Source organism: Ambystoma mexicanum, chromosome 3p (genome assembly GCF_040938575.1).
Source record: "Ambystoma mexicanum isolate Mex_15411 chromosome 3p, UKY_AmexF1_1, whole genome shotgun sequence".
NCBI lineage: Eukaryota > Metazoa > Chordata > Amphibia > Caudata > Ambystomatidae > Ambystoma > Ambystoma mexicanum.
In genome coordinates, this window is record NC_090925.1 from 1,135,638,768 (window position 1) to 1,135,654,709 (window position 15,942).

A 15,942-nucleotide genomic window follows, 5' to 3' on the forward strand; every position below is an offset into this window, starting at 1 on the left:
CCTAGCACCCAGATACCTGACTGAGAACTTGGCACGCAATACTTCAGACCGACCCATGAGATCGGCACAGGCACATTGCCTCAAAGTCCCCGACTTCAAGCTACAAAAGGCAGGAGGGAGCAGTTTCCCGGTACTTGCAGCCAAATTGTGGAACTCCCTACCATTACCCCCAAGGACTGAACATGCCTACCACCCATTCAGAAGGAACGCCAAAACTTGGCTCCTGGCTCAAGAACCATAGACCCCTTTTTGCCTTACGACCTGTAACTCTGTAAATTTCTGATTTCAGTCAAACGTTTATTTTGTAATGTTCAAGATTTGTACCCTGTCATTATGTAAATTCTGTATATGTCTGCTCTTTTTCTTATGCAAAACACACTCGGTGCAATATGTGTAACTTTATTCCTGTCACTGTAACCTTGTATGTAAGAAATGCCCTCAGATGCCTACGGATTTGGAGCGCTTTACAAATAAACTAAAACTAAACTAAACCCATTTTGAAGAACAGTCAGGATTGGAACCTAAAGTTAACATTATGCCCATGCAGTTACCTTATCGGGACGACGACAAAATGGTGAAGCAGGGCAGTGTAGCGCTGAATAAAGGGGTCAGAGTAACAAAAACACAAGCAGATGGTTACACTAGGGAGGTACACTCGCATGGCCCGATAGATAGATCGATGGCTGGCTCCCAAAGGCTTGAGACAAGGGGCAAAAAAATACCCATTAACTAATACTTTATAGCATGTGCCATTAGAGTCGAATTATGATTCTGGCCCCTTGTGGTGGGCAGACCTAAGGCCAAGGAACAGCTGGGTGGTTCAGAGAGACCCAATAGTATGACTTTTACTAACTAAGGAATCTTGGAGTCACTTAGCCCAAGGGGGTACTAACGTTGAAGTACTTGGCTACTTGCCGGTAGGGAGACAGGTAAAAATATCAGAACTTAATCCAGCTCTGAATAGCCCATTTTTGAACCTATCACATCTATTGACTTTATGGTCTGATTTGAGCACAGATAGGACACGTTTTGAATTACCCAGGGTGGGAGTTTGCTATAACTGAGCATTGATCGAGTTCATATCACCGGCGGTGGTGTCCCTGCTGTGCTCAAGCATTGATGAATTACATGAATTGGGAACTGTGTGCAGGAAATATGTATCATGCGTTCATCAAGACTTAGGTCATTATTATACATCAATGAAAGTTTACATGGGAAATCTTGGTGGGGTGGACGGGGGCAGGGGGGCCAGGAACAGAAAGAGCCAGTCGGAGAGCCTCACTAAGACTGACCAAACATGGTCCAGGTATGCTAGCAGGCAGAGTGCAGTGGTTGCCCGAAACATTGAAGGGAGCACACAAGTGAAACTCTGTCGAGCAAAAAGTAGCTACTTGGCTATGTTGGAACACGAGGGGTCACCGTTCATTTCTCAAGCATCAACAGGGGATTACCCATCTTCAGAACTGTCATATTTTTTTCCGGCAAGAGACTTGCCTTAATGGCCCTTTCCATTTACATGGGTTTAGAATTTTGAATCGGAAGGCCATTACGTTGGGAAGAGGTAGACCAAAGTGTGGATTAGCATTGGGAGGCAGATCATATATTGGCATACAGCCTTTCTCATGCAATCCTAATAACTCCTGTATTCTACCGGCAGTGCTAACGTTTCCAGACCAATCATTGCAATCTATTCTGGCTATAAATGTGTATATGCCTACTGTGGCCCAAGATCATGAAATTACTGCTATTTTTAATGTTATGGAACAATTGATCTGTGATTGGGAGGAGGTGTATCCAAAAGGTTGTCTTATTATTGCAGGGGATTTTAATAGGCCTACGTTATACAGTCACCATGTTATTAATGCTATATATGATGCTGATATGAGGGAAACTAAATATCTGGGAACTTTTTCTCCTAGGTGTACTAAATTGGTTGGTCTAATTCAAACGCATTACTTGACATGTCTCAGTGCTAAATACATGGTCAAATAATGTTTCTCATTCCTGTTTGGATTATGTGTTGGTGGATCGATTGTTTTGAAATTGTTGTCGAAGTATGAAAATTGAACATAATGCACTGAGTGACCATGTGATCCTTAAATGGAATACTTTGATGGTTAAGCCAATCACCCACACCTATTTAGACCCTAAGCATCCTATTAATAATCAAAGCAATCGTATTATCTGGTGAGCTACTAATGTAGGTAGATTAACCAGTTTTTTCATTGAACATGGTTCAGCCACCCTAAATTGGCTAAAGGAGTAACACGTGGAATATCAAAGCTTTAATGACTTTGCTGGGGTAACCTCACTGTATGTTCTGGCAGCATTTTTCCTGTGCAAGCACAAGAACTGCTCAATTTGATGGGGCTATTCACAAAAGGAATCGTGAATTTCAAACCTCTAGAGTGGCCATTATAAATCATTCGGGATTGGCTGTTCATGAGAAGAAAAAGTTACTTAGTAAACTTGCAACTAAATATAAAAACTGGGTAAAAATCCATAGGGCTACCTTGAACAATGCCAATTGGATGTTTCTGTTTGACTTATTTAGGTCGAACGATAATAAGAGGTTTTGGGCCTTTATCGGGCAATTTCTTGATGAAAAGCCAAATGCGACAATGTCGCAGTCTCTGAAAAGGACAGAATGACTTTTATTAAGGCTCTATTTTATAAAGTTCCTGATCGAGATGATAACTGAAAAGTTGGACCCCTTAGATGTAATGGTGTGATTGATTTTGATCGGATAGATATTCTCCTGATTGCCAAAGCCCTAAAAAATTAGAGAGCTCCACGAACAGACGGTCTGGCAAACGGAGTGATTACGGCAAATCCAGACATGTGGTCAAGTGCTCTTTTTGAGTTATTTTCTGAGGTTTGGAGGACTGGTATTACCCCCAGCTTGCGAACTTCGATTTTGATTGCTGTATTTAAGAAGGGTTGTAGGAGTAACCTCTCAGTTCAAAGTTCAAAGATTTTTGCCTCGTTGCTTTGGAAAAAAATATAATTCTTGGCTAGAGAAGAATGAACTTTTGCTCATTTATCCAACACGCTTTTGAAAAAAGCATTTGACTGCGCATAACATCTGCGCATTAAGTATATCATCGAAGACCGTGAATACTAAGAGTAAGCATCTATATATATGCTTTATATAGAGGTCGTTCGACAGTTAATCGATCTTTGTTATGGGCCAAATTGCGTAAATGGAATATTGATCTGCATTTATTACATCTTATTAGGTCTCTATACACTGATACTACGGTCAGAATTTGCATCAACCGTGAAGGTCATTTGACACAGGGCAATGAGACGAATGGGGGATTAAAACAGGGTTGTGCACTTGCTCCTATATTATATATCTGTATATGATGCAGGAGATTAACAAGGTACAACAACCCCCCCCTGTAGATGGTGTACCTATTCCCTGGTTATGTTATGCTGATAATACCATTCTAAAGGACTCTACACAGATCGGTTTACAGCGCTCCATTGAAGCACTTAGTACCTCTGCTAGGCAGAATGATTGCGTAATTAACATCGGCACAACTAAAATTCTGCATTTAATCAGGAGAGCAACACAGGAAACCGGCTTTGTCTGGAGACTTAATACCAACCTGATTTGAAGTTGTGAGTGATTACCTGTACCTGGGTTTTCCAATTAGATTGCATTAACATAATAGGTACCTCAAGGACTTTTACATGCCTAAAATCATGCGCAAGTGGTTGATTGTAAAGAAATGGATATGTAGACATGGAGGTTCTAATGTCGAAGGTATGATTACTGTATACAACACATCTATTGTTCCCGGGATACTATATGGAGCATTTTAGTTATCTGTATACAGTAGCGCCTGTCTAGAAATGGTGGAAGGGAACATTCTGAGGTCTATTCTGAAAGTGCCCCAGTCAGTACCGTTGGAGGCCCTTAGATTGGAATTAGGGGTACAATCTATAAGATCAACATGGTTGATTGCCAGATGTAAATTATGGTGCTCTGTTGTCCTCTGAACTGGGGTCTCTAATGTCACTTTCAGTCGAGTTAAACAAGTCTAAGCCCATTGAATTTATTATAGACCTTCAGGATACTGTAAGAATTAATTTATGTGCAATTGGTATGGCACTTAGTGAGGTCATCGACAGTCCTAATGGTATGGACCTTAAAGATAACTATTGTATGTGATAAAGATATGTGCCAGACAAGTTTGGCAAAGGAAAACATGTACTCTCTCTCTGTTCAGGTCAGAGCTTCACTTTTAATAAACCCTGCACTTGCTTGACGAAATTCTCTAATTCACAAGTAAAGTCTTTATAACCTATTTAAGGTTATAAGGTTATGAGCATTTAGGCAGGTGGTGGGGTATTAGTCGTGAAGAAAGACTATGTAGGCTGTGTAAACAGAAACTAGAGACGACTCGTCACTTACTCACTAGCTGTTCGAGTAGGATGGATTTCTATAAGAAGGGCTATCTGGTGGAGCAAAACCATCAATGGTTTGTTCTAAGTGATACATTTTGGAATAATATGTATTGTGCTAGGTCAATTGTTATCAAGGCAGCGGCCTTCTATGTTTGGAAAGAGGCACTGAAATTGATAGAGAGTGCAACCTAAGTGCTGTGGAAGATGAATTTTGAATTTTTTTATGGAGTTGAAGTAAATATATACTATGTATTTTAGAATTTTAGCAAGGTTATTTTAATAAATATAACTGTATAAATGTATGTATTTTTTAATGTGATATTTGTAATGAAAGTAATATGATAACTGTATAAATGTATGTATGTTTTCTTTTAATTTGGAGGTATGTGCTTAAGGTTTTGTTTTAACCATTGCACAAGAAAAGAAAAGTTTTATGAGAATTAACTATATGTTTGTAAGTGTTGCACCACTTCCCCAGTTGAGATATTAAATAGCAACAAAGCACCCTCAGGCTAGAAATTAGGGATACAGGAAACCTTAGGTAATGCCAAACTACGTCTTACTGGACAAACATATTGTAACAGAAATGGCTGCAAAGATCAAGTTTTTTTAGCTTATCCCACTTGAGCACACATTGTACAATAAAACATGGGATGCTTTTAATGTTTCAGTAAGCGGGCGCCTACTGGCAGAGGGTTCTAAACTTGCTAAAGAAAGAATGGATTGGAAATCTTGACACTGGGATATGGGGGTTGGAAGAGGCATATAGAGAGAAGGGATCCTTTAGAAGACTACACAAGATGTTCAGAGGCACTTATCTATGCTCCTGAAAGAAAATTCCTAGGAGTGAAGTGGACTTTTTATGAAAGGATACACCTGATAAACTGCTGACCAACGTCTCAATAGCTAAACAAAATCAGTTTATACAAATGGTTCAAGATGAGGGTCGGAGGGCACTAGACACATTGTGGAAAGACACAAGACGAAGGCATGTTTCATCTTCTACCAGCATTGTACTCTGTAGAGAACTCTGGTAAAGGGTACCAACTGCCATACCCTTTAAAAGCTGCTGGCCTCACAGGACTGGTATATAAAATTTGGGAAGATTGGTGACTCCTTTGACAGAGCTTTTTAACTCCTTTCTGGAATCAGACGAAGTTCAAGTTCATGAAGAAATTGAATATAGGCAACCTTCCAAGGCCTGCGAAAGACCTGGAGCTGTGTAGCTCATATAGGCTACTCACTCTCTTGAACTTAGAGTACTCACAAAGGGATTGTCGTTAAGGTTCAAAGAGATTCTCCAAGACATCATCCGTCCAGAGAATTCCAAATTTGTTAAAGGCTGACACACTTTTGATAATATGTGAAAAGTGTTACACCGTATTGATAACATTAGACAATTCTTGAGAGGCTCATCCATCCTGTTTGTTTTGGATGTGGAAAAGGTGTTTGATGGGAAGGATTAGGCCTTGATTTTGGTGATTGAATGACCAAATAACTATTTGCATGTTATGTAATCCCAATTACGAGGATCAAAGTTAATGGGAGGATATCAAGCCCTATTGGGATAGGAGAAGGGTTTAGATAAGGGTGCCAGTTATAACCCCTCCTGTTAATACTATCAGTGGGCTCTTTTGCAAGTGGAATTGCTGCAAATGAAGACTCTAGGGCTCTCGGGTTTGAAGGAGAAGAAAACAAGTTGTCACTCTTTGCAGATGATTTGTTGGTATCCATTTCAGACCCTTTAGAGACTCTACCAAGACTACAAGATGAGATCAATGAATACAATACACAGCTTCAAAAACAGAGCTGCCTGGATGTCCCTGACGTGATGCAATAGAAGATAGCTCATAGAGTAAAATTTTAATGGCTGGGAAATGTATACAATATCCAGGGAGTGAAGACCTAGAGCTATACACAATTAATTATCCATACTTGTTTGATTCCATCAAACCAGGCATTGCCAGACAAACATCTGCCTGTGTCTTGGTTTGGTGGAATCGGCATTTTGAAGATGAATGTGCCCTCTCGCCTCTGTTATCTTTTTCAGGTCCTTCGGTTTCAGCAGTGAGAAGTGATCTTCTAAAACTACAAATGTGGCAAAAAGCCTAGATTGACATGGAAACTGGTCACTACCAGTTGCACTAAAAGAGGGTTGAGATGCCCCAATCTGAAAATATTGCGTACCCTGCCAGATGCAAATCTTTGTAGACTTGACTAAATGCTCCTTCAACATGCAGTGGTGGGAAGGGGACAGCACGGTAGCATGTATGGCACTTTGGAAAATGAAATGGCTTCCCAAGATACACAGGCCCGCATCGGTGTATATTCATCCGGTCACAAGGTCTGTTCTAGAAATGTAGGACAGGGAAGTGGTAAAAATGAGGCTTGGCACGCTTTCAGCCATCCTATTTGACAACTCAAACTTTACACTGGGCTTGAACCCTCAAGGCTTCACTGCATGGATGGAGGATGGGTATCTCTGCCTACTGGATCTTTTGTCAAATACTGACATTAAATTTTTCCAAGTTTGAAAATAAGACTTAAGACTACATGACACCTACAGCATGGAATACCTCCAACTTAGACGCTGGGTATTAAAGGAGAAGTGTGCAGTTGAGCAACTATGGGGTTGACCAAACTAGAGCAATTCTTGGAGTGGGAACTCTGGGTACAAAGGGTCTGATGTCTGAACTATATAGGATCCTGGAAGACTGTTAATTGCTTCCAACGTCCAAACACCAGCTAAAATGGGAACATGATTTGGGACGTTCTTTGCTACTGGAGCAATGGGAATTTATTTGGTCCATGACAAGTAGTTTATCAGTGTGCATACAACGTAAAGAAAAGATGCATACATGTATACATAGATGGTACCTAGACCCAGCCAAATTGCATAGGATGACTACTAATATCTCACAGCAGTGTTGGAGATGGTATAGAGAAACAGGTTCCTTTCTACACATTTGGTGGTTGTGCCCTGTTTAAATACCGTTTTGGAAGGGGGTGATACAGTATATAATGGCAGTGATCTGTCTGGATTTCCCATGGGATATGGGTGTGGTGTTGCTGGGCTTGCCAGTTAAGGGAAATATCCTTTACTTTACTCTGGGGCGAACTAATTACAATGCTGCTTCTGACTGGCAAATTAACTATCGCTGGTTTATGGGTAGAAAAGTAACACCATGAAATACTCTTTTGTTAAACAAGATTTGGACCAATATAGTCATGGAAAGGGAGACTGGTTTAAAAGACATCTCCAGGAGCTTCACCAGGCATCCCCTGTTAGTGTTCTTGACACAGAGCAACCGGGATCCTACATGCCCAGAAAGGCTGGATGCTCTACAATATTAGCTGCATGTCTAGAGATCGATTTAGATTTGAGAGGATGCGTGAATATCAACAATGACGAGAATGATTGGGTTTGGGTTTTGGGGCATTGGGGTGGCAGGGATGAAGTATTCATTTCAAGTTCTCTTGATTTCCTGTATTCTTTTTGTTGAGCAATGTTCAAAGCTCTGTGCAAAAGACCATTTCGAATGGATTGTGTCCTCCAATGTATTCCACATCTTTGACATGTAATGTCCACAGCTGTGCACTTTGGAAACCCTTTCAGCAGAGGGCATCCTGGGTCAGTGACATCGGGTCGATGTCCCTCGAGGGCCTCCATCGAGGGCGACGTCGCCGGATGTTATAGGAAGCACAGCGCCCGTAGCCTCAATTTTTTTCCACAAACATGTTTCTTCGTGAAACTCAGCGTGCCTCGTGTGTTCATCATGGAGATGTATTTTTCTTCGACCCCTCCGACTCCGCGGTGTGGCTTCAAGACTTGCAGGGACTGTAAGTCGAAAATGTCGATCACCGACCCGCATCTCATTTGTTTGTGGTGCTTGGGTGAGTCACACAACACCAACGACTGTCCGAAATGCCAGTCGCTGACTGCCAAGGCCTTGCGTGAGCGTAAGGGGAAGCTCCAGGTACGTAGGGGCTCTAAGCCTAGTAAGTCCTGAAAATCTAATTCGTCCAAGGGGGTTTCCACCGACGACTCGAGGGGCGACTCCCCGCATCGGGAGTTGGCCCGGGGATATCGGTCCCAGAGTGGTTCCCGCCATTCTTCTTCCTCGCCCAGGCACTTTAGGAAGTGCCGTCACAGGTCACCTTCCCTGTCCTCCTCGGAGTATGGTTCCTCGAGGAAAGTGACATGCCCGATGAAGTCCTCGACTCCGGAGGAATGGGCTGGCTTTAAGGAGTAAATGTTAGCGATATTTCAATCGCAGGGCACAGGCACAGTTCCGGTCGCGCCTTCTAACGAAGCCGGCAAGGAACGGTCTTGTACCGCGACTCGCACGCCTTCAGGCTCGGGTCTGTGACGCGACTCGCACCGGGAAGCTTCGAGGTCCTGTCCGGACAAGGCTCAGGACAGTCACAAGAGATGTGGCTCCAGGTCTCGGTCCTCGTCTCCAGCGAGACCGCTGCAACCTGTTATGGGCTCGAAGCCGGCGTCAACTAGGTCAGCGCTGTGTCCATCCGACTCGGACGTTGAGGCTTTGCTGTCGTATCGGCCCACGGCGCCGTTGGCACCAGTGTCGACGCCGAAGCCTTCGGCGCTCACGAATCCGAGGTTGTCGACGCTCTCGACGTCAAAGCCTTCGGCGCCCTCGACGCCTTAGGGTATTTCTGCCCACAATTTTCCATTGGAGTACCCGGATATCGTGGATCCTCCTAGGAAGGCTACCATGAAGTCTGTGAGGCCAGTATTGGACTCAAGGCCCTCTTCTGTCCCCAGGCCAGGGTTTCAACTCCCTCTGGACGACATTTATGAAGAGGAAGAAAGGTCTGATTTTGAGGACCCTGGTGAACTTGATGTGGCTCCAGTTTTTTCTGGGGACAGTCCATTGGAAGAGCTAAGGCAGACTCTCCATGATGCCAGTGGGCTGGACACTTCTCCGGAAGTGGAATTTGGTAGGCCTGAGCCTGGGGCTCATGCTGAGTCTTCATACAGGAGGCTTATGGCTAGGGTCTCGGAGTATCTGGGCTGGTCCAGTGCTCCTAAAGACTTTGGACAGGATGATCTAACGGACATTTTAGATCAAGCTCCACCTTCTGACCCGGTGTTACCGTTTCATCTCACCTTACAGAAAAGGGTGGCAGCTGCTTGGCAGTCTCCAGAATCTCTTCGGGCTATTAATAAATCTTTGACAAAGAAGGACCGCCCTTCCGTTAGCGACCCCAGCTATTTATCCACTCACCCCACTCCCGAGAGTTTGGTGGTTCAGGCGGCTGCGGCCACCTCGAGGCAGGCGGCGTACCCTACCAACCCTCCTGATAGGGACGACAAGCGCTTCGATGTTGGGCTCGGAAAGTATTTTCTGCTGGGAGCATGGCATTGAAATCGGCCAACTCCACTTGTGCCTTGGCAAGGTTCTCACACACTCTGTGGAACTGTGTTTCTTTAGCGGCTGAGCATATTCCCGAGGGGGAAGAAAGAGATGGTTTGCTTGCTCTCGTGCAAGGCGGCAAGGATGCCATGTGCAAATCCCTTCAGTTGGGTTTGGAGATGGCCGACAGTGTTAGCCGATCCATGGCTGCGAGCACTGTTATACACAGATTTGTGTGGTTGCGGAAGACGGGTTTTGCTCCGCATGTGCAGGCCCGTCTTTTGAACATTCCCTTTGATGGTGCACATTTGTTTGGCAGCAAGGCTGACGAGGGCCTTGAGAGGTTGCAGACCTCGAAAGCTGCAGCTAAATCTTTAAGCGCAGCTATGCATCAACCTCAGCCTTTTCGACCTAGGGGACAGCAGTGGAGGGGAGTTTATTTTCGTTACTACTCCTCCTTTGGTAGAACGAGCGGGGCCGACAGTCAAACGGGCCAGCGAAAAAGTACCCGTGGTGATCAGGGAAATTGTGGTGCCAAAGCCACTCAGAGAGCTACCTCTGCCATCAGGCACTGCCGCAGCCGCTTCCAAACAGTCATGAGGCCGTGTCCCATGGTTCGCCGGTTGGGGACAGACTGTCTTAGCATCTCGAATAATGGTGAGCCATTACTTCAGATGCGTGCGTTCTGGATACCATAGCCCACGGCTACTGCCTGCCCTTCCTTCAGCGGACTCGCGACAATCCACCGGGGATACTCTCTTTGAAGCTTCCGGAACCGCTCCTTGCGCAGGAAATCTTAACCCTGTTGGAGAAAGGCGCTATAGAACTGGTGCCTGTAGCGGAGAGGAACAAGGGATGGTATTCCCCTTATTTTATTTATCCCGAAGAAAGACTGGGGATTGAGACAAATCATGACTTGTGTTGGTTGAACAAACTTCTCAGGAAGGACAAGTTCAAGATGGTTACTCTTTAAGTCCTCCAGGCCCTTCAACTTCAGGATTGGTTGGTGTCTCTGGACCTACAGGATGCTTACTTTCATGTGCTGATTCATCCCAAGCACAAAGTACCTGAGGTTTTCAGCTGGCGACTCGCACTTTCAGTTTCGGGTCCTGCCGTTCAGATTGACCTTCGCCCGAGGATCTTCACCAGGCTAATGGTGGAGGTGGCAGCGTACCCCACGTGAAGGGGGTTCACGTCTACCCCTATCTGGACGACTGGCTGATCCAGGCGCACTCTCCTGAGCAAGCATTGGATCACCTCGATATCACCTGCCACACCCTCCACATTCTGGGCTTCTCTGTGAATTTCAAGAAGTTGCATCTGACGCCTTCCCAAAAGCTCCAGTACATCGGGGCTGTGCTAGACACGTCCTTTGGGAAGTGCTCACCTGCCAAGGTGAGAGGTCATCACATTGTGCAGATGGTGAACAAGTTTCAACATGCCCAGAGTCTCTTGACTTTCGAATTCTTAAGGTATCCAGGCTGCGGATGAGATCCCTGCAATGGGTCCTCAAGATGCAGTAGTCTCAGTTCTCAGGCAAGATGTCGGATCCTGTTCAGATTTCACTCTCGGTCTCCCAGGATCTTCTGTGGTAGGCCAGCGAAGGGAACTTGATGAGGGGGGAACCGTTTTGGCAACCGTGGCCAGAGGTGACTGAAGTGACGGATGCTTCCCTCACAGGATGGGGTGCTCATGCCAACAACTTGACCGCCAGCGGTGGTTGGTCTCCTTCAGAGTCCAAACTCCACATCAATCTGTTAGAGCTGAGGGCCATCAGGCTAGCCCTGTAGGCTTTTCTGCCGTGTGTACGGGGGAAGAGTGTCCTGATCATGACGGACAACATAGTGGCCATGCATTACCTCAACAAAAAAGGGGGGGTAGGGTAACTCCTGTTGTGCAGAGAGGCAATGCAGCTCTGGTTCTGGGTCATCCAGCAGGAAATTTCGATCTCGGCAGTTCATCTGGGCGGAGTTGAAAATGCGGCGGCGGACGCTTTGAGCATGCAGAGCAAGATCTCTCACAAGTGGGAGTTGGCTCAGGAAGTCCTTCAGGAGTTCTTTGCCCTTTGGGGAACCCCGCAAGTGGATCTCTTCGCCACCAGTATCAACCGGAAGTGTAAGAGATTCGGATTGGTCATTCCCACTGCTGTACTCCAGTCCCCGCCATTCCTCAAGTGTTGTGGAGGTTACGGAGGTTCGGTTCCCACATGATCCTCATTGCTCCGGATTGGGCCAGGAGAGCGTGGTACCCGGACCTTCTAGAAATGTCTATCTGCCCAGCACGCCGTTTTCCCTACCGAGAGGATTTGATCTCGTGCGGGGGTAAGGGGGTCAGGTTCTCCATCCAGAGGTCAAGACTCTCAACCTTCACGCTTGGCATCTGAAAGGTTGACGTGTAAGGATTGGGACCTCCCGGATGACGTGATGGAGGTGTTGCTTTTGGCCAGGCGGCCTGCAACAAAATCCCTGTACCGTTGGCGTAAGATCTGCGACTGGTACAGAGGTCACAATGTGGATCCTTTTCAGTGCTCCATTCCTATGGTTTTGTCTTTTTTTTTGCTTTCTTTGGCCCACAGGGGCCTTCAAGTTGGTACCCTTAAGGGTTACCTGGCGGCGCTGTCTATCTTTAAGCGCTTGTCTGAAGAATGTTATTACTTTGATTCCTTTGATTTCTCAATTTCTTAAAGGACTGACTAATTTGCTCCCGCCGCGACTTTCCAGGTGCCGGTTTGGGATTGAAATTTGGTTTTGAAATTTCTCATGGGTGATCCGTTTGAACCTTTGCAATCTTGTCCTTTGAGGTTATTGTCCTTCAAGACTGTGTTCTTAGTTGCGGTTACTTCCGCTCGCAGAGTGAATTGCAGGCACTATCCTCTAAGCCACCCGTTACTGTGTTCCATAAGGACAGGGTTGTACTGAGGGTATGTCCTTCCTTTCTGCCTAAGGTAGTATCTGAATTTCATTTGAGTCAGAAGGTTCTTCCATCTTTCTACCCTCTGACTCATCCTGGTAAGGAAGAGGAGCGACTCCATCGGTTGGATCCTAGGAGAGCTCTGAGCTTTTACATTTATAGGAAGTCCAGGGTCAGAGTGGACGATCAACTCTTTGTAGGATATGCTGGACACTGATTGGGTCAGGCTGTTAACAGACATTGTCCAGGTGGATTATCCTCACCATTACCGACTGTTACTGATTGGCGGGTATGGACCCTCCTGAAGGTTTGCAAGCTCATTCCAGTAGGGGTGTGGCTACTTCCACCGCCCTCCAGTGGGGGCTTCCTATTAGGAATATTTGTGATGATGCCACATGGGCTTCAATCCACACCTTTTTGTTAAACATTACTCCTTAGATGCTATCCTTGGTCAGGATTTGGCCTTTGGAAAGGAGGTTCTGTTTTCCGCAATCTGATTGGGTACTCTACATTCTTTTCCCTCCTCCATAACTGGTACTGCTTTGGGAGTCTGTCAAAGATGTGGAATACGTTGGAGGACACAATCCATTCGAAGAACAAGTTACTTACCAACTTGTAACGTTCTTTCGGCTGGATGTTCCTCCAACGTATTCCACATCGCCCTCCCAGCCTGCCCCTCTGGAGAATTTCCTATGCGATTGCAGCTTATGTTTCCGCAAGGCTATGCGCAGTCAAGCAGGCATGAGACTGGTGCCACACGTTCTGGGGAAAAAACGTAAACTGTGGCTACGGGCGCCGTGTGTCCTATTTATAACATCCAGTGACGTTGCCCTCGACGGAGGCCCTCGAGGGACATCAACCCAACGTCATAGACGCAGGACGCCCTCCGCTGAAAAAATTTCTGAAGTGCACAGCTGTGGACATTACATGAAAAGAGTGTTTTGCAGCCTCTGTAGTCAGGACATTGTGATTTCACTACAGCTGATAGAAATTACTACTGGGTCTAGACTCGTACTACAAAATATGATCTTCAGGTTTAACTAGTGCAGTCTCCAATGATACCGGAGTGTACCGCAAGCTTCACAATGATTCCCTGGCTTGCATAAGGTATGGCAATTGCAAATCATGTTACCTATTTTTGAATAGTGCAATGTCCAATCTTTTCTCAGTGTTTGTCGTGCTTGGTAGTGGTTGCCAACCATTTGGGCTTGGACGCACAAGATTTCTGTTGTCAGTAGTGTTCAACAGCTATTGGGCATAGCTGGTACCGGAGGGTCATCTTCTGACTTCACCTTCTTTCCAAATCAAGAAGAGGTCATCAATGTAACACAGGTATGTTAGTCGTTTCAGGGATTGTTGTAAGGACTGTTTTTCGAGGTCTCCCATGAGGAGGTTGGCATGCTAAGGTACAATGTTGGTGCACATGGCAATTCAAGATCTGTGAACCCTGTTGTTGGGGTGTTTTTTTTCTTGATTTTTTTTATTTTTGTTGCATCAGTTTCTGGCATGCAGTAATGCCATCTTCATGCGGAATGTTGGAATGAAGTGTGGTGATATCCGTCGTTGACACAAGTTTGCATACAGCGTTACATGTCAAGATGTAATATTGTTTGAGACTCGCTAGCAGAAAGGATGAAACCCTACTATAAAAAGAATAGCGCCGGTACCGGGGATACATCCGGAAAAGGAAAGGTACAACCAAACTCCAAGAGAGCTTTGCGAGAGACCGTAGACCGAAAGGCAGGGTTTGCGAGACCAGAGACCCGAAGGCTGTAAACATTGATCTAACCACCGGACACTTTTTAATGCATTTTTCTAGTTTTTAAAAAGTGCAGTTACATTTAATTTATTTTTTCGTTATATAGCACTGAAAAATATGGAATTGTAGAAGCTAAGTGGCAAACAAGCGAAGAAAGCATCCATGTTAGCCGGGTCAGTCTATTGCACAGGACTGTAAGTACACCTTTACCATATTTTCAGCATGAATGTTTTAAAATGGATAATCAAAGTATAGTGTTATTTCAAAGCACTATTTCCCGAATTGTAAAGATGTACACATTTGTACTTGATTTTTCTATTGAAATGAAATAAAATAAGTGTTCCATATTGCCTGGGTTCTTGAGATTTAAGACAAGTTTAATAATATTTGCCTTTGGGAAAGAAGAGGATTGTCTTTGAAAAAATGCAAAATGCCATATCTGACCTCATTGCTCATCCATTTTTAAAGCTAGTTGTGAACTTCGTTGCACACCAGGTCAAAATGAGAACTATGGCTTTTACTGTGGTTATCAGAATTCGAAATGGGCATTTCCAATGTGCACATGCCTGCTTAACCATTAAGAAGTTCCCTACAAATCATTCTTTGGATAAGGAGTCAAGTGGAAAGTTTGAAAAACGTATGAAGATCTTAAATTATGTTCCTTAAGCCTCAGAGATGAAGAGTTTTACAATGTCAAGATGCAAACAGGGCCTTCTATTGATTTTATGTCTCTATCGCTGGCTCATGTACCTTCTCTTTATCATCTGGCACTATTGGACTCTGTTGTCCCTTTCCAGCTGCCATCATTGGATGTCTGGCACCGACACTCTGGGAGGCATCCTTGAGATACAATTAACTTGCGAGCAATGGTGCACTGTGCAAGAGTTCAAGGAGCAGGAGGGCAGTTTACAATGGGTCTGGCGCAATGGTAGAAACAAGTGACAGAGTTAACTAAGTCATGCATAGGAATTTCCGGAAAAGCAGGGTTTTCTATTACCTCCTGAACTATTGGAGTGGCCTAGATTGCCACCTGGATGGTGTTCTAGTATGCCGGAGCATAGCGGGAGAAGATTATTTCCTGGTCCTTTCCCTGCAGGCTAGTTTAGTTTCCAACCTAGCGATTTTCTGCCTCCTGAAGGAGCGTGTACCGCACAAGGTGTTTGTCTGCAAGGTAGGCGGGCGTGCAGGCTGTGGTGGCATTGTATGTGAGGCCGGCAATTTTGAAAAGGATCCTAGCAGGGATAGGATGCCAGTGAAGTTCGATTGGTGGTCAAATGCTTGAATTAGTTTGAACCAGTGATAATGTGGCTGTGTGTGATAGACTGCTTTGAGGGGTAGGCAGGAGTATGACTGGGAGCACAGCAAGGATGGCCTTGCCTCCATCAATGTGTAACATTACAAGTGTCTGTAGACTGGAAGTCCTCTGGAGGGACTTAGTAATGTTGTTGCCGCTACAACTAACATATGCCAAGGTTTTGA

At 45.0% G+C, this 15,942-nt stretch overlaps 1 protein-coding gene across 1 annotated transcript in view; it reads left to right on the forward strand.

The window, feature by feature from the left end:
• Positions 1–15,942, forward strand: part of MEIKIN (meiotic kinetochore factor) — a 1,264,509-nt gene that overhangs the window by 101,399 nt on the left and 1,147,168 nt on the right. The window contains exon 3 of the mRNA XM_069650059.1: positions 14,570–14,657. Coding sequence (XP_069506160.1) covers positions 14,570–14,657 — 88 coding nt within the window. The remainder of the gene's footprint in view (positions 1–14,569; positions 14,658–15,942) is intronic.